The 24,392-nt window shown below is 44.9% G+C and overlaps 2 protein-coding genes across 4 annotated transcripts in view; one reads left to right on the top strand and one right to left on the bottom strand.

Annotated features, from left to right (window-relative positions):
* GLT1D1 (glycosyltransferase 1 domain containing 1) overlaps nt 1-10,279 on the bottom strand; it is an 86,223-nt gene extending 75,944 nt beyond the window's left edge. The window contains exons 1-3 of one of the 3 annotated variants that reach the window (XM_068136086.2): nt 10,107-10,279; nt 4,211-4,359; nt 369-474 (exon numbers count right to left, since the gene is read on the bottom strand). In XM_068136086.2, the coding sequence (XP_067992187.2) occupies nt 369-474; nt 4,211-4,359; nt 10,107-10,174 (323 nt within the window). In that variant the 5' untranslated portion in view covers nt 10,175-10,279. Of the gene's footprint in view, nt 1-368; nt 488-4,210; nt 4,360-10,106 lie in introns of all 3 variants that reach the window. The other 2 variants (XM_078768486.1, XM_078768485.1) reach the window with 2 other exon arrangements.
* A 7,647-nt stretch (nt 10,280-17,926) lies between these two features.
* The window catches only part of LOC137439880 (solute carrier family 15 member 4), a 132,717-nt gene continuing 126,251 nt past the window's right edge, over nt 17,927-24,392 (top strand). The window contains exon 1 of the mRNA XM_068136078.2: nt 17,927-18,651. Coding sequence (XP_067992179.2) covers nt 18,124-18,651 — 528 coding nt within the window. The 5' untranslated portion in view covers nt 17,927-18,123. The remainder of the gene's footprint in view (nt 18,652-24,392) is intronic.

The raw sequence follows: 24,392 nt of genomic DNA, 5'->3' as shown, positions 1-24,392 counted from the left end.
CGTTTTTACCTGCGCCACCGAAGGCAGATAGAGGTTTTGTTTTCACCCTTGTCTGTCTGTTTGTCTGTGTGGTTGTCGGTGTGGTTGTGAGCAAAATATCTTAAAACATTGTGGACGAATTCAGGCGAAATTTGGTGGAAAGGTTGGGTGTGTGACAAGGACGAATTGGTTCAATTTTGGTGAAGATTCAAATCCGGATCCGGATCAGAGAATTTTTAAGTGATTCTTCAAATTGTCAGTTCTTTTAACCTAAAGTAGGTGAATATTCATTGTAACAACATCTCTACTATCAGAAACACTGTCGTTATGAGGCTTGGACGGTGCCAGACAGGTACACACACAGCCTTAGCAAAGTCACTACAATTTACCTGGACTCTCTCACAACAGAAGCCATCACAGCCAATTTTGCTGCGCTCTTTATATCTTCATTTAGATCTGTTCCACCGAACACCATGCCAAAAGGCACTGGACAGCCTGCCAAAAGGAACTGACAATCAGTCGCGCTCGGCATTAAAACAGGATCACATCCGTCTGCAAGATTAGCGATCATATCAGTTGGCCGATGGAAAATCCAAAGCACGACTTCAAAATAAATTAACCGAACATACACCACATGAGTTGCATCTACTATAAATGGATGTGTTGCACGTGTGTGTGTGTCATACTTTTTATGTCTATTAATTACGTAGTCTATTAATTAATTACGTATTACGCACTATTGAAATGTACCCTTTAACTTTAGACTGCTGAGACTCCTTCGACCTTTGAAGACCCTTTAAGACCCCTAAAATCCTGAAGACCCCAAAGACACAGAAGACTCAAAAGCCCCAGAAGATCCAAAAGACCCAGAATACCAAAAAGACCCCGAAGACACGGAATACCCTCAGAGTCCGGCAGGCAAGTATACTACAAGGTGGTGAAGACCAATGAAAATTTGGTGCAATGGACCAATGGGCCCCCTAGTCTGACCAAATATCCAAATATATTTACTTCAATAAAAAAAGAAAAGTAATCTTTCAACATTATAGGAAGTTAGTAAACATAATGAGGATCTAATTAAAGCAAACAGATGTGAGATGAAGAAACTGTAATAGCAGGAATCACCCAAAAAACAAAACAAAAACAAGAAAGAGCAATCAGAGATTGCAAACCCTCACCAGGATGTATTTTCAGTGTTTTTTAAGGCTTTTGTGGTAAAACAAATATGGCGGCCGAACCACGTGACCAATGACGTCATCATTATATTTTTTTCTAAACTAATTTATTCCTAGATTATGCTCAATCAATTTCATCTTGATCGGATGAAGTTTTGTACTTGTCGAATTATGACGTCATAATGGAGGCACCTATGACATCATCATTAACATATTTTATTCCACATAGAGAGTTCTTTACAATGAGCCATGTCTCAATTTTTTCTGTGCAGCGCTTTCGGAGATAATTATAGAGGTGCAATTTTTTTCAGTTTTTTCCCAAGATGGCGGCCATACCACGTGACGTATGTCGTCACAATTATAATTTAAAAATTCTACAGGTGGAGTTGCATCTATGGTGAAAATTTCCTGTCAATCGGACCAACGGTTGCAGAGAAAATCATATTTATTCTGTGCGGACAAACAAGCAGACACAAACAAGCAGACACAAACAAACAGACACAAACAAACAAACAAACAGACAAACGGATTCAAATGCAATACCCTCTCCTCAGGCGAGGGTAAAATGGATTTTCAGACGTAAGGGTGGTACGAGTGTGACGCATCAACGCAGCACCTCAAAAGCCATTGCGGGTACATAGTTGCCACCTCAATAGCCATTGCGGCCACCACAACGTAATACACACCTTTCAATAAATCTTCTAAAACTCAGAGATCAGCCCACAACCTTTCCAGACCTTAATAGAGGGGTCAATATCTGGTTTAACCCCAAAAACATTGATACAAAAGGTTTTTCAATGGATTCTGGTACCATTGGGCATGCTAAATAACATACTAAAAATCTAGCAACATCTGACTTCCGGAAAGGGGTCATTTTCAAGATGGCGTCCAAGATGGCCGCCGGGAGCTTAAAATGGCCATATCTCAATTATTATTCAACCTAGAAAGGTGGTTTTGGTGTCTAGCCTAGGTTTTATGGCCCACGGAATCCAATTGAATCAATAAAATTACCATCAGTTAATTATTTATTGACAAGTCCAAGATGGCATCCCAAGGTGACATCCTGATCCACTAAAATGGCTCTGTCGAATAGTAGTCAACCTAGAGAGATATTTTCAGTGTGTATACCTAGGTTTAAGGCACCCAGGAAATCATCAAAATTACTTAAATAAGCACAAAGTAATCAGGTAATCCAGTAAGCCATGTTTACCAGCCCATTAGGCATTTGTTGTCTTATACAGTTAGTCGCTATTCATCGTCATCCTCCGACTCACCAGCTAATGAACCAAGTGTGTGTTTCAGATTGGAGATAAGAGTGTAATGTGTCTACACCACTGCCATCTGTGACTCCAGTCCACAGTATTCAGTGATCATTACAGACAAAGGTTTGTACAAAGCTTGAGAGGTTATGGCAAGGGACAGACTATTTTATATTGGGGAGGGGGGGGACTGAAAAATCTGACAAACAATTTATTTTCATCTCAAAAGGAATAAGTATATTATTTGGTACATGTATGCATAAACAAAATCCATATTATCAGCCTTCAAAATGACATTCAGTTGAAACTTAAGGCAATCTGTCACAAATTTCTGGAGTCTCGTGGATACCGAAAAGTATAGAGGGGTCAATATATGGTTGAACCCCAAAAAAATTGATACAAAAGGTTTTTCAATGGATTCTGGTACCATTGGGCATGCTAAAGAAGAATGTGACAATCCACATAACTAGTTTCTTCCAGAGGAGTCGGAGGACTCGCTTCACGGACTACCACTCAAAACCAAAGGATAATTAGATCTTCAACGTGGAATAAAACTTTTATCCGGGCATCGAGGTTCAAGGATGAGCACAATGTCATGGGGTGAGCGGGGGAAAGTGGCACAGAAAGGTCCGTAGACATAAAGGTGCAAAGGGAAATGGTTATGACAAGAACAGGACACATTACGACAAGAGACGAACTTGCAGACTAAGAGCTGAGTGGGGTATATTGATCACAGTCGATCTTCGCTCAGTTCTGTAAGTAAAACGTACCTCACAGATGTCGGGATTCCTCCAAATTTCTTTGTTTAATGTTACAAACGGCATTAGCGACTGTTAAAAAAGCTAATAACATGTTTATGGTTTATAATATTTTACAAGCCCGGCTTCGCCGCTGTTAGACTTCCTGTCTTGTTGTTATCCTCTTGGTAAGCCGTGACGTAACGCACCGCGTCACATCACGGCTTACCAAGAGGATAGCGGGGGTTAGCCTTGCGGGCGAAAGTTGCAATACCCATGACAATATTCTCCATTTTGCCCTATTTTCTACATCTCCCCTTGTTAACCCCCTTGCTCGCATTTCTTCTTCAACCATCTTTAGCCAAGTCTTTCTCGGTCTTCCCCGTCCTCGACTTCCTTCTGCATTCATTTCCATCACTCTTCTCAACCAGTCACTTTCATCCTTCCTCAACACATGACCAAACCATCTCAACCTGTTTCTCTTCACAGCATCAATCACAGGCTCTATTCCCATCATCTTTCACAATTCATCATTTGTCTTCCTCTCTCTCAACGATACTCCACACATCCACCGAACCATTCGCATTTCCACCCTTTCCAGCCTTCGTTGCTGCTCTACGTTCATTACCCATGTCTCGCTCCCATAAATCATAACACTTCTCACACAGGCAGCATACACCTTTCCCTTCAGCTTCAACGACACTCCCCTCCTCGTCAGCACACACCTTTCCCTTCAGCTTCAACGACACTCCCCTCCTCGTCAGCACGCCACTCAGTTCCCGAAACTTCTTCCATGCACACCTCACTCTAGCAACCGTTGCCGAGTCTGATCCACCTTCTCCATTCAGCATGTCTCCGAGGTAGCAAAATGTTTTCACACCTTCCAGCTTCACGCCGTCTCCAAGATCCAACTCAACATTTCCTCCATCTGCAGCCCCCTCTGTGCACACCTTACACTTGAATGTCGCTGCCACACTGGTTATACATCATTCCCAATTAATGTCCAAACTATTTTTAAGAGTGGTATTCTGGGTACAGAGTAGGTATTTTTTCCACTTACCTTGCAACAAACGTCCAACCTTGTGCAGATGTACACCAATCACAGCCGAAATCCCATTGGCCTCAAGAAAGGTACGGATATGCCCTTGGGTGGATAACTCGTCATTTTGCAGGAAAAGGCAGCTGTGACCTTCGGCAATGAGATGACTTCTGGTACAATTAAATCAGAAACAAATTGTGGCCGATTAACGACCCTATAGTGCCAATAAGGAACAAGTCTCACAGAAACATTTTTTACAAGGAACCTGGCCACATGGGGGCCATGGGAACCTGGCCACAAGGAGCGGGCCATTTGGCACATCAGGCCTGTGTTTTATCCTAACCCTATTAACTTTATTTGTTAGTTTATTTCCTTCATTTTATTGGGAGGAGGGGGGGGGGGCATGGGGACATCACCAGATTCCAGGGTATCGCTTCTTTATATTTTTAAAGATGAAGGGAGTTGTAGGGCAAGTAGTGAATTAACACTGCCAGAACATTCACCCTTTAACGAGACCCTGTAACGGATATCACAATCACAACACAGGTGTAAAATCACTCACCCATACCTCAGCTAGCCATGCCTAAGCTTTGAGCTACCTAATTTCAGTTGAAACTGTCTTGGCTCTCAGGCTATGACCCATGGTTGTGTCACACTGTCCATTCTGCATTTACTTTCTATCCTTCACAATAATGAACATCTTTGGGAGATCAACAATTCATGTTTTGTTCTGTATGTGCCAACACTTAAAACATTGATGGTGAATGATAAGAATGTGGACACGTGTCTGAAATCAGAAAGTGCAAACACTGCGGTACTTCTTGCAAAACAAGAAGACGAAGACAAAGACCAAAAAAAATGTCATAGCCCCCGCCGTGGTTTTAGCAATTTTGCTGTGCGGAGGTTCAGGCCGTCAGTCGGCCATATCTTGGTCGGATGACAAAACAAAATCTTCTGTATATATATATATATATACTGTATACTCTCATGTATTGTCTTTGATCCAAGATTGAACAAAATCGGTCCATGCATGCCATTAAATGGTTAGGGACACGTTTACGCAACAAAATGGCTGCCAGTCTGTTATGTTGGATGTGATTTTGAAAGAGAATGATGCAAATATGTAACATATCAATCATTATCTGTGTGCCAAGTTTGAACAACACCGGTAAATGCATGTCCGAGAAATGGTTGAGGATGGTTGGAACATCGGGTTTTTAACAACCAAAATGGCCGCCAGTCGGCCATCTTTGATTGTATCGTGAAACAAAATTATATGCATATGTATAGACACGTTTTGTCTTTGTACCAAGTATGAACAAAATCGGTGAATGCATATCCGATATATGGTCACACACGCACACAGACCCAATCTATAAGCCCCCATTTCAGACGAAGTCCAAAGGGAGATTTAAAAAAAAGAGTTTATGGAACACCTGACCCCATGCAGTCGTGAGGAAAACGACATGGGAAGCGTCTTTTAAACTCCTGCGTTGCGATTCCGAGCACGATCTATACCGGTATTTCCTATGAGACGCAATTTTGTCTCAATCTCGAAATTCCCTACTACTGAGAGCGCCAGCGGCAAATCTGATTGGTCCAAATGGTGTAAAATGGCATCATATTTTGTTCAAGTACTGCTAAACTGGAGGATTTTTTGAAGTGACAAGAAGGTGATTCATGTTCTGGAGTTCAAATATATAATTCAATTGAAATAAAATAAATGTTTTAAAAGCTGTATTAAATAGAAAGGTCGTATGGAAAAATTAATTGCGGAAGTTTATCGCCATTGATGCAGTGTCTTTTACACCACCTTATTTAACACGCTCCGTTAGTTAACAGTGCCTCTTGTTTGTGTCCTTCAACACATCCTTAAAAACAGTAAGTTTGCTGTTTGAAATAATTTTCAATTTTGTTTGACTGACAGAAAGACAGACAGAGTGAAACAATTACCCTACTCCTCTGCGCGCAAGCACGCTCGGGACGAGATTCAGTACAATCTGCCAAACTCAGAGCCAAAGTACTGCTAAACTGCAGGTTCGTGTCCGATTCATAGTCAAAATATAAAATTCAAAAAAAAAATTGATACTCAGGTGCAAGCAGGTGTTCCGATACCCAAAGTGCACGTCCGAGCAGGCTCAACAGGCAAGAACAAATATGCATTGCATACGGAGTGAATTACTATGCCCGCACGTTTCATCGGCATTGCCAAGCAAATTATTTTGTCCTTTTCACAACTGAAGTGTGTCAGCAAGGAAGTGAGAGCTGTTGATTCATACAAGGACTCTCTGGACAGAAATGACATCCCAACGTTGAGTCGTGTTAATATGAATAAGTGATTGTCAGCCATGGATAAACAAATGGCATTGCCACTGATGACAAGTCTTTCCCGTATTCAAACACCCTGATCTTTGACCAGCAGTTTAGTTTCAGTTCCGGTCAATTTCTGACAAGCTATTGCTCCTCCATCAGCAACGGTTGGAAGCCCAAAACCTCAAGGAAGAGAAGGACCACTTCCTTGGACATATCTCGGGCATTGGACAGTCTGGTATATCCTGCTTTACTTGCAAAACACTCCGCATGTGGCAGACAAAGAGACCTTCCGCCTTCATTCCTGGATTTCTGACTTCCTCCATTCAAGTAATGAACGTATTGAACCATCAATGGAATCTCTCCTTCCCTCTCCCAGTGGAGAATGGAGTTCCCCAAAGCAGTGTTTTGGGCCTAGTCTTGATCCTCACCTACTTAAATGATCTCTCTGATACTCTGGGAAACCTTCTATTTCTTTTTGCAGACTCTTCCACATTGTGTCATACAATACCCTATCCCACTGCCATATAGACAGCAGCTGCGTCACTCTCTGCGGATGTGGAATTGATTAGATGCTGGTCTGATATATGGAATATATCCATTAATCCGAGAAAATCTGTCTCACCTTATCACTCCGGAATGATGTCCACAAACGAACCCACCTATGTCCATGCTCACTCCGGAATGATGTCCACAAACGAACCCACCTATGTCCATGCTCACTCCGGAATGATGTCCACAAACGAACCCACCTATGTCCATGCTCACTCCGGAATTGATGTCCACAAACGAACCCACCTATGTCCATGCTCACTCCGGAATGATGTCTACAAACGAACCCACCTATGTCCATGCTCACTCCGGAATGATGTCTACAAACGAACCCACCTATGTCCATGCTCACTCCGGAATGATGTCCACAAACGAACCCACCTATGTCCATGCTCACTCCGGAATGATGTCTACAAACGAACCCACCTATGTCCATGCTCACTCCGGAATGATGTCCACAAACGAACCCACCTATGTCCATGCTCACTCCGGAATGATGTCCACAAACGAACCCACCTATGTCCATGCTCACTCCGGAATTATGTCTACAAACGAACCCACCTATGTCCATGCTCACTCCGGAATGATGTCCACAAACGAACCCACCTATGTCCATGCTCAGCCACTGGAAGAGATTCAGTCCACGATTCAGAACAACTCCCAATCCATGATTTACATTACCCCATTAACCGTTCCTAACCTAACCCTCTTAATTGCTGGCTTCAGTGTTTCCTTCTCTCTTCCTCTCTTTCTTGTTAAATGAATTCCCTTGCGTAGTTTGTCCCATTGTCTCCGTGCCAGTTTGCTGCCTTTTTACCCTCTGCCACCTCCATCTTCCATATTTCCAGACCTCGTATAAAAAAATTGATCTGATGGGCAAGAATAGTATGATGCAAGATCCCTGGCTGTAAAGTACCAGGACAACAGTTTGTAGTATATTATCATTTCATCAGGAATCCACACCCCAGAGTAGATGATCATGGAAAAGTTTAAACTCCATGTGAAATCGCATCTCCAGCCAGCACGTGGACGAGTCGAAAGCTGATGGGCACTGGAAATCAATGGTGGAGATTTGACGAATATATCACAATATCCAGGTTGAACCTCCATTAAAAAATTCCCTTTTTAAGGCCATTTTCCCTGCTAGATCGGGGGGTTAGCCTTGCGGGCCCCATGACAATCATGGTTCGCTGTTTGAGGCAGTGTTTTTATGGCCGGGTGCCCTTCCTGACGCCAACCTTTAGTCGCCTCTTATCACACGCAGGGATACAGTGTACCTATTCTAAGCCGGGGTACACACCGGCACATTCATCCCAGCAAGCTGGTACTCAATTTGCCGACCTCGGAAAGATGACAGGCTGAGTCAACCCCCCTGGTGTTAATTTAGCGATCGACCGGGATATTAACTCAGGGTCCTAGGATCCCAAGCCAGCACCCTAACCGGTAAGCCAACACCAGGCGAGGTAGAACCTACATGCCAATTTTTATTACACATCTATCCTTGTCTCAAGGTTGTACATCCTTTTATTTCCTCAAATCAAGGCTTGCGGTAAGATTTGAAAACGTGTCATCTTCTTGCACGAGCTGAATTTTTTATATATACAGATATATATATCATGGTAGAGGGTCAGAATCATGGTAGAGGGTCAGAATCATGGTAGCGGGTCAGAATCATGGTAGAGGGTCAGAATCATGGTAGAGGGTCAGAATCATGGTAGAGGGTCAGAATCATGGTAGAGGGTCAGAATCATGGTAGAGGGCCAGAATCATGGAAGAGGGCCAGAATCATGGTAGAGGGCCAGAATCATGGTAGCAGGCCAGAATCATGGTAGCAGGCCAGAATCATGGTAGAGGGCCAGATTCATGGTAGAGGGCCAGAATCATGGTAGAGGGTCAGAATCATGGTAGAGGGCCAGAATCATGGTAGAGGGTCAGAATCATGGTAGAGGGTCAGAATCATGGTAGAGGGCCAGAATCATGGTAGAGGGCCAGAATCATGGTAGAGGGCCAGAATCATGGTAGAGGGCCAGAATCATGGTAGAGGGCCAGAATCATGGTAGAGGGTCAGAATCATGGTAGCGGGCCAGAATCATGGTAGAGGGTCAGAATCATGGTAGAGGATCAGAATCATGGTAGAGGGCCAGAATCATGGTAGAGGGCCAGAATCATGGTAGAGGACCAGAATCATGGTAGAGGGCCAGAATCATGGTAGAGGGCCAGAATCATGGTAGAGGGCCAGAATCATGGTAGAGGGTCAGAATCATGGTAGAGGGCCAGAATCATGGTAGAGGGTCAGAATCATGGTAGAGGGCCAGAATCATGGTAGAGGGCCAGAATCATGGTAGAGGGCCAGAATCATGGTAGAGGGTCAGAATCATGGTAGAGGGCCAGAATCATGGTAGAGGGCCAGAATCATGGTAGAGGGCCAGAATCATGGTAGAGGGTCAGAATCATGGTAGAGGGCCAGAATCATGGTAGAGGGCCAGAATCATGGTAGAGGATCAGAATCATGGTAGAGGGTCAGAATCATGGTAGAGGACCAGAATCATGGTTAGAGGGCCAGAATAATGGTTAGAGGGCCAGAATCATGGTAGCGTGTGGGGCAGAATGGAGTCACCTGCTCCATTCCTTTGGTGTTGGGGGGAGGGGGGAGGGGAGTTGGTTGTGGACCCCCTCCCACCCTATATAACGAAAAATAATGCATGTGATGCAGGGCAAAATACATTTCAGTTTCAGGGAGAGGAGAGGGGAGGGGACGTGGGCAAGGGAGAGAGGGGAGGGGACATGGAGAAGGGAAAGATGGGAGGGAGAGGGGGAAAGGGTTCCTCATCGCAGGTCACTCATGAGTCCTTCTGCCAGTTTAGTTATTTTTTTCTTCATTTATACGACAAAAACTAAAGCACGTCACCGTGAAGGATGTTTTTTTTTTAAAGCACGTGTCGAGTGAAAGTCGGCGGAGAGACGCACTGATCGCCACTCGCAGCGTCCCCCGCCCAAGGACTTCCTGTGTGAGACCGAGATGGCGGCGCACGGGACGCGTTCTCGATATACGCACCTGATACGTTCGGCACTCGTGGCGTTTCCCGAAGACGGTGCTGAGGGTACGAGGAGCAGTACTCGCATGTTCGAGTGGTTACAAAACGTGCTCGAATCACAGCACAACAAGCTTAACACAAAAGGACTGATTGAAGAAACACCATTTACATTATTTGGCTAAAAAGTAAAAACAAATAATTATTGTTTCTTTCAGTTGAAATGATATTAATAAGTCAAATTAATTGTTTATATGTTAATGTACACAAACTACCAAATTGCCTTAACACAAGTTAAGGTTACGAATAATTTTGTTGTTAACTATACTGCTATGGATAACAAACATTGTATGAAGGACTAGGCAATATAACAAGGAATAACAGTGACGGAGGAGGAGTCCATTCCATCGGCCCCATTATTCATGCTTTACACCAACAAGCAACAACAGATTAAACTAGAAGGGCACTCGGTCGAGCACACACCTCCACCTGGCTGAATAGTTTATGTTTTGTATCCACTGATAGGCCGGATCTGGATTCGGACCTAAACCAAAATCTAATCGGCTTGTTCTTGTCACCGAATCAACTCGTCCACCAAGTTTAGTCCAAATACGTCCATAACTTTTTGAGATATCTTGCTATATATCGTTTTTAGCCCTATCAGTATCTCTCAATGGTGAAGAATCATTTAAAAATTAAATAATTATCGTATCCGAATCCATATTCAGATCTTCAACAAAATCGAATCGATTCGTCCTTCTCACACACACAACCTGTTCACCAGGTTTCGTTAAAATCCGTCCAAAACTTTTTGAGATCTCCTGCAATATATCGTTTTTGGCCCTATCGCCCAATTGTGAAGAATCACTTTAAAATTATACGAGCCGGATCCGGATCGTCCCCAAAATCTATTCATTTCGTCGTTGTCACATACGCTACCTCTGTGCCAAATTTCGTCCAAATCCGTCCACAACTTTTTGAGATATCTTGTTCACAGACAGACAAAGAAACGAAATATGTCGTGCATAGCACAGTACTTGCGAAATCCCTAAAATAAGTTGTTGGCCTATGATGACCTCAAAAATAATTGGTGGTTGAATTCAGTGACCTGGTTTGCAAATCCTCTTAAAATTTCAAGTTAATGGGATGAAAATTGAGGATTTTAGAAATTTGGCCTATGTTGACCTCAAAAATACTTGGTTGTTGAATTTAGTGACCAGATATGCAAATCCTCTTCAAATTTCAAGATAATGGGATGAAAATTGAGGATTTTAGAAATTTGGCCTATGTTGACCTCAAAAATACTTGGTGGTTGAATTCAGTGTCCAGATATGAAAATCCTCTTAAAATTAAGTTAATCGGATAAAAATTGAGGATTTTAGAAACTGGACTATGTTGACCTTTTGGCCGATGCTGACCTCAAAAAGAGTTGGGGGTTGAATTCAGTGACCTGGTATGCAAATCCTCTTCAAATATCAAGTCAATCAGATGAAAATTGAGGATTTTATAAATTCGGCCTATGTTGACCTTTTAGCCTATGTTGACCTCAAAAATACTTGGTGGTTGAATTCAGTGACCAGATATGCAAGTCCTCTTCAAATTTCAAGTTAATTGTATGAAAATTGAGGATTTTAGAAATTTAAAAAGTGGTTGACCTTTGGCTTATGTTGAACTTTTGACCTTTTGACCTCAAAAATATGCAGGATTTTTTTCGGACCACGAACTCTACCATTTGGTGAAGTTTCGTGAAGACTGGTTTAAAATTGTGACCTGTACGCAAGTATAAGTGAGCGGACAGACAAATGAAAATTCACTCATGGAGCGACACTTGGCAAAACAGGACAAAGTAGAATGGCACTCGGAAAAGCATCCTTTTGACCTCAAAAATAATTCGTGATTGAATTCAGTGACCTGACATGCAAATCGTCTTCAAAGTTTAAGTTAATCGGATGAAAATTGACAATTTTAGAAATTCGGCCTATGTTGACCTTTTGGCCTACGTTGACCTCAAAAATAGTTGTTGGTTGGTTTCACTAACCTGATATGAAAATCCTTTTCAAATTTCAAGTCAATCGGATGAAAATTGAGGATTTTAGAGATTTGAAAAAAGTGGTTGACCTTTGGCCTATGTTGACCTTTTGACCTTTTGACCTCAAATATATATATACAAATTTGTCGGACCACGAACTCTACCATTTGGTGAAGTTTCGTGAAGATCGGTTTAAAATTGTGACCTGTAGGCAAGTATAAGTGAGCGGACAGACACAAACACACAAACACGCAAACAAACACACACACACAAACACACACACACACAAACAAACACACACACAAACCGGAGTGATGGACATACTTGTGAATTTTTTTTTTAAACCAATATACTTGAAAAATCTTCGATTTTCACAAGTAACAAACAGACAGACAGACAGGGGTGAACACATAACCTTCATCCACCTTGGGTGGTGGAGGTAATAAATCCGCCTCCCTTCCGTGTAGACTGTAGATGCTCCATCATCAGGAAGATTACCTCATCGCACAGCTAGAGACTTCATTTCACTGAGTGAAAGGGCTGACATGATTCGCCGCAGGTACGCACACTCACCTCAAAGCTCACTAAAGTCTGGGTTCGAATCCCGGCCAGGTTATTAAAACTGTAAATGTTATCGTGGTGTTTTACACTTACAGGCAGGGGTAAAGGAACGTCCCGTCTTCCGACATTCATTGGTGGACAATAAATATCCAACGGTGTCCTTCGCTTAGAGTAGGTGATCTATCGCCGGCACCATGGACAAATATATAACGCTAACCAGCAGAGGGCACTGCATCAGTGGCACAGCCATATCAATATATACAGTATACAGTACAATAGAGTATACATGCCGGTGTTTAGCACGACATTTCTGGCGGCCATCTTGGAATATGTACGATGATGGCGACTTCCAGGAAGTGACATGGCAGCACTGGGGGGTGTAACTGCACAAACGATCAAACCGGGGCAAAATAACACAGTCTAAGCTTCGCCAAGTGAGTAAAAAATTATTCACAGTTTATATGATGATCTGTATTTAGACGTTTTGAGCTTGATTTGCATGATTTGAGCCCCCCCCCCCCCCTTTGGAAGCCCCCATATCCGAAATCGATAAATCGAAACCCGAGCAATTGTGCAGGCTACTGCCTTGTATTCATGTGTCAGGATTCAGAACAATCAGCCAGGTGATAAGGGAGGAGCAGCAAAAAATATCAAAACGTTAACGGATGGACGGACGACCAGACGAAAAGACATCCGGACATCACGACCCATTTTATAGGTTAATCCCTTGGGGAGATGACCTAATAACATATAGTCCAGCGTGACATTGCCGAGGCGCCGTGTAGCACATGGAGATGGAATTGGGAGGGAGCGGTGTACAATATTTGATTAACTGTTTGATTGTGTAATTAAAATAAATAAATAATCATAAAATAATTAATTTCTGAATGAATTTGCTTATGGTATACCTGAACCACCACTGTTTCATCCGAAGCAGTAACTTTTTGAAAATTAATTAATGAATTAAGTAATTAATTGAAAAATTAAACAATTGATTCATTGATTAATCAATAAATCAAAAATAGCATTTATAGCCGAATCATTTGGTCAATGTCTTGTCCCAACATCAGTTTCCTTTCTCAAAAAGTGCCTGAGATATTGCCATATGAGAAAGAAAATAAATAAGTAATTAATAAATCGATCATAATGAAGTAATTAATTGATTAATCTTAAAATAAAAAATAACGTTTTTGCCTGTGCTCCTCACTATTGTGCCTAAATTTCAGTTTCCTAGCTCAAAGGATGGCTGAGATATCGCCCGGACAAAAAATTGTTGCCCGGACAAAAAAAAATTGAAGCATAGCTCATTGTTAAGTTCCACCCCATGGGGAATAAGATACACTACCTGACCAAAAGTATGTGGACATGCAAACATCACATATCTCATTTCAAAATCATGGGCATTAATATGGAGTTGGTCCCCCCCGTTGCTGCTAAAAACAGCCTCCACTCTTCTGGGAAGGCTTTCCACTAGATGGTGGAACATTGCTGTGGGGATTTGCTTCCATTCAGCCACAAGAGCATTAATTAGTGAGGTCGGGGCTCTGTGCAGACCAGTCAAGTTCTTCCACACCGATTTTGACAAACCATTTCTGTATGGACTTCGCTTTTTGCATGGGGGCATTGTCATGCTGAAACAGGAAAGGGCCTTCCCCAAACTGTTACTACAAAGTTGGAAGCACACAATCGTCTAGAACGTCATTTTATGCTGTGGCGTTAAGATTTAGTAGGGTCAATATACGAAAAAAACCTCACCTAACCCCAAACAAATTGATACAATAGGTTTTTCAATGGATTCTGGTACCATTGGGCATGATAAATAACATACTAAAAATCTAGCAACATCTGACTTCCGGAAAGGGGTCATTTTCAAGATGGCGTCCAGGATGGCCGCCGGGAGCTTAAAATGGCCATATCTCAATTATTATTCAACCTAGAAAGGTGGTTTTGGTGTCTAACCCTAGGTTTTAGGGCCCAAGGAATCCAATTGAATCAATAAAATTACCATCAGTTAATTATTTATTGACAAGTCCAAGATGGCATCCCAAGGTGACATCCTGATCCACTAAAATGGCTCTGTCGAATAGTAGTCAACCTAGAGAGATTTTTTCAGTGTGTATACCTAGGTTTAAGGCACCCAGGAAATCATCAAAATTACTTAAATAAGCACAAAGTAATCAGGTAATCCAGTAAGCCAGGTTTACCAGCCCATTAGGCATTTGTTGTCTTATACAGTTAGTCGCTATTCATCGTCATCCTCCGACTCATCTGGAAGAAACTTGTTATGTGGATTGTCACATTCTTCAAGTTGGCACGGTCCACAGGCAGTAGTACATGGTAGTCCATATCGTCTACAAGAGCAGCGGAGTGTCTTGCAGGCAGTGGAGCAGTTACAATGAATGACCTTCAAGAGACTGTCTGGAGCAGCGTTCATTCTTGACATAAGTGGGACGAACTGATTATCCTGCAGGCTCCACCCCCATTTCATGGCATCCATACCCTCTTCTTTTCCCATCCACACCATGATCTGGTAGTACGCTCTACGACAGTGAAGTTTGGTAGCAGATTCAGTTGGGGGCAGACGTTCGGGTGTTACAAAAGACGAAGCAGAGACAACCTTCTTGCTGAAGGTGTTATATCGCATTGTTGCAAGGGAATCTTTGCACTTGCCACCAAAGAGGATAGCCATTACTCGGCATCCAAGGTCATCGATCACCTCTGTGGTCTGGTTTGGGATGGTGAATGTGTTGGCACAAGACCGAAGGACAGGGTCTCCTTTTACAAGCTTCTGGAAAGCAGTCTTTTTGCCAACACCAAAAATCCGAGAAGTCGTGTCACAACCAGTCATGGCATCGATGAATATCAACTGAGAACACATGTCATGTCCGAGGATTTATTTTAGACGGTTGATGTCATACACTTTAAAACTGCCATCAGCTTTGGACTTGTCTGATCTGAAATAAAGGCTCTTACTGTCTCCCTGCGCATAGTAAAGGAGTAAGACAAGGAGATCAGTATCTTCTCCAATCAGTGTAGTGGTGTGTAGAAGAGATGCCTCCACTCCCCCCCACTTTCCAATTCATCACCATCCCAACACACACTTGGTTCATTAATTGGTGAGTCGGAGGATGACGATGAATAGCGCCTAACTGTATAAGACAACAAATGTCTAATGGGCTGGTAAACCTGGCTTACTGGATTACCTGATTACTTTGTGCTTATTTAAGTAATTTTGATGATTTCCTGGGTGCCTTAAACCTAGGTATACACACTGAAAAAATCTCTCTAGGATGACTACTATTCGACAGAGCCATTTTAGTGGATCAGGATGTCACCTTGGGATGCCATCTTGGACTTGTCAATAAATAATTAACTGATGGTAATTTTATTGATTCAATTGGATGCCTTGGGCCCTAAAACCTAGGGTTAGACACCAAAAGCACCTTTCTAGGTTGAATAATAATTGAGATATGGCCATTTTAAGCTCCCGGCAGCCATCTTGGACGCCATCTTGAAAATGACCCCTTTCCGGAAGTCCGATGTTACTAGATTTTTAGTATGTTATTTAGCATGCCCATTGGTACCAGAATCCATTGGAAAACCTTTTGTATCAATTTTTTTGGGGTTCAACCATATATTGACCCCTCTAATTTCCCTTCACTGGAACTAAGGGGCCGAGCCAGAACCATGGAAACAGCTCCAGACCATTATTCCTCCAACACCAAACTTTACAGTTGGCACTATGCATTCGGGCAGGTAGCGTTCTCCTGGCATCTGTGAAACCCAAATTTGTCCGTCGGACTGCCAGATGGTGAATTGTGATTCATCACTCCAGAGAACGCGTTTCCACTGCTCCAGAGTCCAATGGTGGGGAGCCTTACACCACTCTCACCGACAATTGGCATTGCGCATGGTAAACTTAGGCTTGTGTGCGGCTGCTCGGCCATGGAAACCCATTTCATGAAGCCGCCGCCGAATATTTGTTCTGCTGACGTTGCTTCCAACGGGCAGTTTGGAACTTGGTAATGAGTGATGAAACCGAGGAAAGACGATTTTTGCGCTCTATGCGCTTCAGCACTCAGTGGTCCCATTCTGTGAGCTTGTGTGGCCTACCACTTCGTGGCTGAGCTGTTGTTGCTCCTAGACGATAACAGCACTTACAGTTGACCGGGGCAGCTCCAGCAGGGCAGAAATTTAATGAACTGACTTGTTGGAAAGGTGGAATCCGATGGCGGTGCCACGTTGAAAGTCACTGAGCTCTTCAGTATGGCTCAATTCTCCTGCCAATGTTTGTCTATGGAGATTGCATGGCTGTGTGCTTGATTATATATACCTGTCAGCAATGGGTGTGGCTGAAATAGCCGAATCCACTAATTAGAAGGGGGTGTCCGCATACTTTTGGCCATGTCGTGTATGTTAATGATGATGTAATCGGTGCCTTCATTGTGATGTCATAATTCGACAGGGACAACACTTAGTTCAATCAGTTTGGGATTTCTTGAGCATGATTTATGCAACAATTATATTGGAGAATGTTAATTTATGATGTCATTGCTCACGTGGTCTGGTAGTCATATTGTATCAAAGAAAAAAAAAACCTTAAAAGACAGGTAACAGGAACTTTAAAAGAGGAAGGGTAACAGGAACACAAAGGCAGTGTGAGTGGGAATATGTGAGATGGAGGCCAGGGAATGCGAGAGGAAGTAGGAATGGTAAGTGCAGTCTATGTGAAGGATAGAACATTACTATTTCGTAATTACTATTTACTGCTTGCATGACAATTAATGAAAGAGAGAATGAATAACTCAGAGTTAGGGTAGGGCAAAGAAAGTTTTTTTTCCCCCCCTTTCTTCTATTTATATGCTGTAGCTACTGACCCATGTAATCTCATATGCTGTCAGCCCTAATGACCGAATTACTAGCAGGCTCAACATATCGGCAGGAATTGCGTGATAAAATACGTGAAAGTTTTTCCATCACAATAATTGACGACCTGTCAGTTTCCTGTTCTGCTCTGAACAATCGTGTTTCGTAATGGAAAAGGAGCTGCCAGCTGTAATTTCATCTGTATACATAATATTGAGCATGGTTTGAAATTGCATTAATTTATAATCATATTAATGAGATTTTAAACGATGGTATATATACTGTATTCATCGGACTGTAATCGGAAAAGTAACAGCAAATGAGGAAGAACTTTCAAAATGTAACTCAGGCTCTTAAACAGGAACTTGCACTGTGGACAGCAACAGCATCACAAGCCTCCTGTCCTGAGTTCCCTCGTGCTTCTTGGAATGGCCCACTCGCTGTTAAAGTCATTGGCAAAAGCAGAAGTCCTCATTGCTTCCTGGTGCTTTTGCCAAGCCGTTATGTGGAGTTTTTTGTTGGGTTCCACTTAATGCACGAGAGGACCTTCTGCCTGATCCAGACTTTCTGACACGGACAATAAAATGGACGACGACTGCATTCCGCTGCTCACTCGGAGGTACTCCAAGACGCTGGTTGGTTTCCAAGGTCGCAAGCTTGCCTGTGCCACAGTTCTGTTGGCTGAAACCCTGGAGCGATTGGCCTTTTATGGTATTTCGGGCAACTTAGTACTTTTTCTCAATGATGTACTCAAGTGGCAAGCTGTACAAGCCATTGAAACGCAGCTCTTGTTTATGGGAATGATGTACCTATTTTCACCTGTTGGAGGGTGGCTTGCCGATGCCCTTCTGGGCCGTTTTAATACCATCATGCTCAGCCTCCTCTTCTACCTCCTCGGTGCCATGTGGCTGCCCATGATGTTGAACTCGGCCACGTCCAACGTCTTGTGCGGGCCTTCGACAATGCCTCCACCCATGCACAATGGGACTTTGATCGCATCGAGCAATGACGCCGGTGCACGTTGCTCGTCTGTGGTCTATGGCTGCCTGGTTGTCATTGCTTTGAGTGTGTCCGCACTCAAGCCAAACATCACGCCGTTTGGGGCTGACCAGGTAGGCAACGTACCGATTCTTGTAAATTTCGGACTTTCGAACATTATATTTTATGTTGTAAATTAATCTGCTTCCTTACAACTTGCTGATGCAAAAAAACAATTTTTACAATACTTTCATGTTGAGGTGGTACATACTACAGTGCACGAGCTGTGTTGGAGAGAGGGAGAGAGTTGGAGAGAGAGAGAGTTGGAGAGAGAGAGAGTTGGAGAGAGAGAGAGAGTTGGAGAGAGGGAGAGTTGGAGAGAGAGAGAGTTGGAGAGACAGAGGGTTGGAGAGAGGGAGAGTTGGAGAGAGGGAGAGTTGGAGAGAGAGAGAGTTGGAGAGAGAGACTTTTATGTGCTTTTATTATAAAAGTATCAAAACACACATGGAAGAACACCGCAAAATTTTTACAAGAAAAAGAAAGTTGTACAAGCAAAAAGAATGTATATACATTGTGAGAAACCACCGGTGAAACCACCTGTTCTCACCCAGATTTGGTGCCCCGCCCACCGCGTGACGTGGCCTCCTGGGGAGCCTCACGCGATCGGGAGGCGATTCGGCACGTGATTGGTGGAGGGTCAGGGAGCGCGGTCGCCATCTTATGCAACGGACGCGACTCGAAAGGCTCCGAGTGGGAAATCTAAAGAGGGCTTTCCTTGAATCCTCACGACAGCCGAGTTGGGCTGGTCGATTACAGTTCGGTATTTTACGAGCGAGTAACTCCGGAAGAGAACGAGTGATTCCCGGATCTCGTAGATTGGAACCGCGAGTGATTGCCTGCTTCGTGTTGGAGCTGCGGGCCGACCGTTCCTGCCGGCCTTGTGCGGTGAATTCCATCCTGTTACCCTCCGAGTCCCGGAGATCGTCGATTGGAGCCGCGAGTGATCTTACCTGCGTCCTGTTTGGAGCTTCTGGGGCCGACAGTTCCTGCAGGCTTTGTGCAGTGTATTCCATTCTGTTACCATTTATGGTTTTTGTGATCGAGCCAATAAAGCATCGTGCCTTACCCCTAGAAGGCCGATTAAAACACAATTGTGTTTATTGAGTTCTCTCTGTCCACTCCGTGGACTACTTGAAGCCCGGACATTAACGTCCGTATTCCGTGCTGGGAACCATTTCACAGCCGGGATCGCGACAAATGGGGGCTCGTCCGGGATCATTCAAGTAAGAGACATTCGAATTGAGACGGGAATTCTGCATCTGCATCTTCCTTGCATCTGCTCACCAGCGGACGCCGTCTTGGAGGAGCCTTCTCACCAGCGGACGCCGTCGTGGAGGAGCCTTCTCGCCAGCGGGCGCCGTCTTGGAGGAGCCTTCTCGCCGTGGGACGCTGTCTTGGGTGGTGCTTCACTGCCGAATAAGTGAATAGCTTCGGATCCCTCCAAACAACCGACAAAAAAAACAAAAAACGTGAGTATTTGTACGTGGTATTTTTCTCATTGGCAATTTGATGTGCGGTGGTGATATTGTGTAGTTCGTGTCGTATTTCCCCAACAGAGCGTTGTGTTTGAGCATTGTGTTTTGTGCCTTGTCTTATGATAACTCGTAGCCAAGCTATGTCGACCAGAGAAGTGAGAGTTCAACCTGATCATGTTGACAGTCGCGTGGGTGGCGATGCGAGCGACGCAATCAGCCTTGACCCAGTCACTAAACCCGATATGTTAGGAAGCGATTCCATCATGACTAAATGCATGCGTTCGCCTTTCTGGACCGGGCTGACTCCGGTTCAACAACTTGACATGTATAACAGGGAGAATGACAGGGCAGAGGCAGAGCGTGCTGCGGCAGCAGAGGGAGAGCGTGCAGCAGCAGAGAGAGAGCATGCGGCAGCAGAGAGAGAGCGTGAGAGAGAGAGAGAGCGTGCTGCGGCAGCAGAGAGAGAGCATGCGGCAGCAGAGAGAGAGCGTGAGAGAGAGAGAGAGAGCGTGCGGCAGCAGCAGAGGCAGAGCGTGCTGCGGCAGCAGCAGAGCGTGCTGCGGCAGCAGAGAGAGAGCATGCGGCAGCAGAGAGAGAGCGTGAGAGAGAGAGAGAGCGTGCGGCAGCAGCAGAGGCAGCAGCAGAAGCTGAACACGTCAGAGAGCATGAGTTGCGAATGTTGACTGAACGACCGCGGGCAGAGGGGTCTGCTGCAAGAGTCCCGGAAACTGTTCATGTTCGTTTGCCGGACTGGACGGGAGACACGAAGCCAGAAGCGTATCTGGAGATGGCGGAGAAGTTGTTGGCTGCCGGTGGCATTGATGAGAGCTTGTGGGTCGGCCATCTTGTGAGCCATCTATCTGAGAAGGCGAGGGAGGTATATGCGAGGATGGCAACCGAGGACGCAAACAAATACAGGGCATTGAAGGCCGAGATTTTGAACGCCTATGCGGTGTCCGCATGTATTTATAGGAGAAATTTTTTCAGCTGGACTCGTGAGTCCAGTCAAACCTATGAGGAACATTCACGGGCCTTGTTGGAACAGCTGCAGAGATGGTTCAAGGGGAGCAAGGTTGAGTTACCTCAAGCGGTTGCGGAACTCCTGGTGCGTTACCGTATCGATCAACAGCTTCCGCCTGACTTAGCATTGTTTCTTGTCGACAAAGACACTGTTTCCTTGGCAGACTGCGTCAACCTTATTGATAAACATGTTTTGGCGTGCAAAATGCTGCAAGTCACGCAGTCGCGTCGTAAGACGGAGGAGTCTGCGATCAAGACCGCCCCCCGTCTGCCCGGCGGCTGGATCGAGGGGAGGGGTTCTCCGATGCCCTCCACTGGTGGCGGTCGCGAGCCGCAGACCAGGGCAGGGCCCTGGTGCGATTTCTGCAAACGCGTGGGGCACGGTGAAAACCGCTGCTTCTCTAATCCCGCTAGTCCGGCCTACCGAGGCAACCCTCCTGTTAAGTCGGAGGGAGATCAGTGGAGCTCATCCGCCGGGCCCTCGCACACGACGGTGGCATCGGTGACCGAGGTCACTGCCACCGAGGCTAATTCCATTCATCCACTGTACCAGGATTATTCAGGGACAGCCTTAGTGGGTGGCCCTGATTCGATGCTGAAGTTTGAGGCCCAATACCTTCGGGATACTGGGGCGACACGGTGTGTTCTCCGGGCGGGGGTAGTTCCGGCCTCTCAGATGCGTTATACCGGCGAGTATACCCTCCTTCGGGGCATTGACCGGGTTCTTGGCCGGTATCCCCTTGCCCTCCTCGAGGTCCGGAGTGACATTTTTAAGGGTCCAGTGACCTGTGTGGTGGTACCCTACTACCCGATACCCGGGGTCTCCTTGCTGATTGGCAATGATGCCATGGCCAGGGAGGAGTCATTGACTCTGACCTGTGGGGGGGTCACTAGATCCCAGAGTAAACAGGCGGAGAGAGTGGCGGAGTCAGACATATCTTCACTCTGGCCCGAGGAGCCTAGCGCCTCGACTCCAGTTCCCGACGGTGACGTTGCGTCAGCTGAAGTCCACCCGAGCCTCCCGTCAAGCCACCCTCAGGTGCCGTGCTCCTCAGGGACCGCTCCCGCCATGTCGCGATTCAGCAGGAACGCTAATGCTAAGGTATATGTGGGAAACCTGGGCAATGGAGCAGCGAAAGCCGAGCTAGGGAGGGTCTTCGAACATTACGGACCACTCCGCAACGTATGGGTTGCTCGAAACCCACCTGGATTTGCAGTTGTTGAGTTTGAAGAGCCACGAGATGCTGAAGATTCGGTCAGAGCCCTTGATGGAAGGTTAATTTGCGGATCGCGTGTGTGCGTCGAGATGTCGAATGGCATGTCGCGGCGGCCTCGTTTCAGACGCCCTTTGGTCCGCAGGCCTTTCGACCCGAACGATCGATGTTACCAGTGCGGTGAAAGGGGTCATTACGCATATGACTGTTGTTCTCGACACCGGAGGAGTACCCGCCGCTCTCGGTCTCGGCCCGTTTCCTTCCTGTCAACGCTTCCCCCACTTGAGTTTGGCCCCCTTGCCTCTCTATTGTGCTTTGTGTGAAGTGTAACTCTTGTAGGGTAGATATTAATGTGGTGTATGGTGTTAAAATTTGTGTGTGAAAAAAAAAAAAACCAAACTGGTTCATTGTTAACCTGTTAATGCCTGTTAATTGCCTGTGCGTTAATAATTGCGTTATTGTTGCGCTTGCGTTGCGTTGTATTGTTGCGTTGTTGCGTTATTGTTGTTAATAAGTGTTAATAATTGTTAATTGCGTTAATTGCCTGTTAGCGATTACCGCCATCATCTTGCCATGTGATTTGCACCTACTACAAATACTGGTTTTAAAAACGCCGTCTATTCGACGGGGTTTTTACTTAGGGGGGGAGGACTGTGAGAAACCACCGGTGAAACCACCTGTTCTCACCCAGATTTGGTGCCCCGCCCACCGCGTGACGTGGCCTCCTGGGGAGCCTCACGCGATCGGGAGGCGATTCGGCACGTGATTGGTGGAGGGTCAGAGAGCGCGGTCGCCATCTTATGCAACGGACGCGACTCGAAAGGCTCCGAGTGGGAAATCTAAAGAGGGCTTTCCTTGAATCCTCACGACAGCCGAGTTGGGCTGGTCGATTACAGTTCGGTATTTTACGAGCGAGTAACTCCGGAAGAGAACGAGTGATTCCCGGATCTCGTAGATTGGAACCGCGAGTGATTGCCTGCTTCGTGTTGGAGCTGCGGGCCGACCGTTCCTGCCGGCCTTGTGCGGTGAATTCCATCCTGTTACCCTCCGAGTCCCGGAGATCGTCGATTGGAGCCGCGAGTGATCTTACCTGCGTCCTGTTTGGAGCTTCTGGGGCCGACAGTTCCTGCAGGCTTTGTGCAGTGTATTCCATTCTGTTACCATTTATGGTTTTTGTGATCGAGCCAATAAAGCATCGTGCCTTACCCCTAGAAGGCCGATTAAAACACAATTGTGTTTATTGAGTTCTCTCTGTCCACTCCGTGGACTACTTGAAGCCCGGACATTAACGTCCGTATTCCGTGCTGGGAACCATTTCACAGCCGGGATCGCGACAACATGTATATGTGGACATTGAGCGTAAGTATAATTTACAAAAACAAACTCAACACCTCATCTGTAAAACAATCGTCGTTCACACTGCCGAAACTTATCCGGGCCGACACTATTCCTTTGAAGCAAAACAGCACATTTTCATCTCTGCCACTCAATTTGATCTTTCTAGTTTTATATATTGCGAGTTTAGCAATTCCGCACAGAAAATTCAAGAAAGGGACCGCTGTCTTGTTCTTAGTGCTCCTTTCAATGCCATACACAAAAATTGCAACAGAAAAAACAAACTGAAATTTATAAAAGAGCTGTTGGAGGAAACAAAAAAGGGGTACCAATCTCTTACATTTCACAAAAGCATGGGTCACATTTTCAGCCTCTTCACAAAAAGGACAAACATTCAGTACAGAAGGATCAAACTTATTAAGTAAGTATTTGGTGACCAGGGCCTGATGAACTAGTCTCCAATTTAAGTCTCCGGTTCGACCTAAGGTTGGAGACCTATACATCTCTTTCCACACTGGAGATAGGAACGAATTAGCCAGAATGATCTCATCCCACCGATTTTTTAAAGGTTTTGTGAAACCCGGTATAAGCACCTCTTGGCATATCCCATAAATAACTTTTTTCCCATCACATGGAACACACCGCAACCATCTGACTTTGAGAAGACACCCTGTTGTTTTTTTGAGGTGACTTGGAGCTCGGGGAAATAGAGACGAGAGTCCACCACTTCATCTGCCCCAGTCCACCCGATATTTAATTCCCTGAAAGTTT

This window comes from Myxine glutinosa, chromosome 14 (assembly GCF_964187855.1).
Source record: "Myxine glutinosa chromosome 14, kmMyxGlut1.1, whole genome shotgun sequence".
In the NCBI taxonomy this organism is placed as follows: Eukaryota; Metazoa; Chordata; class Myxini; order Myxiniformes; family Myxinidae; genus Myxine; species Myxine glutinosa.
Note: the sequence above shows the minus strand (reverse complement) of the source record. Positions and strands in the feature narration are given on the sequence as shown.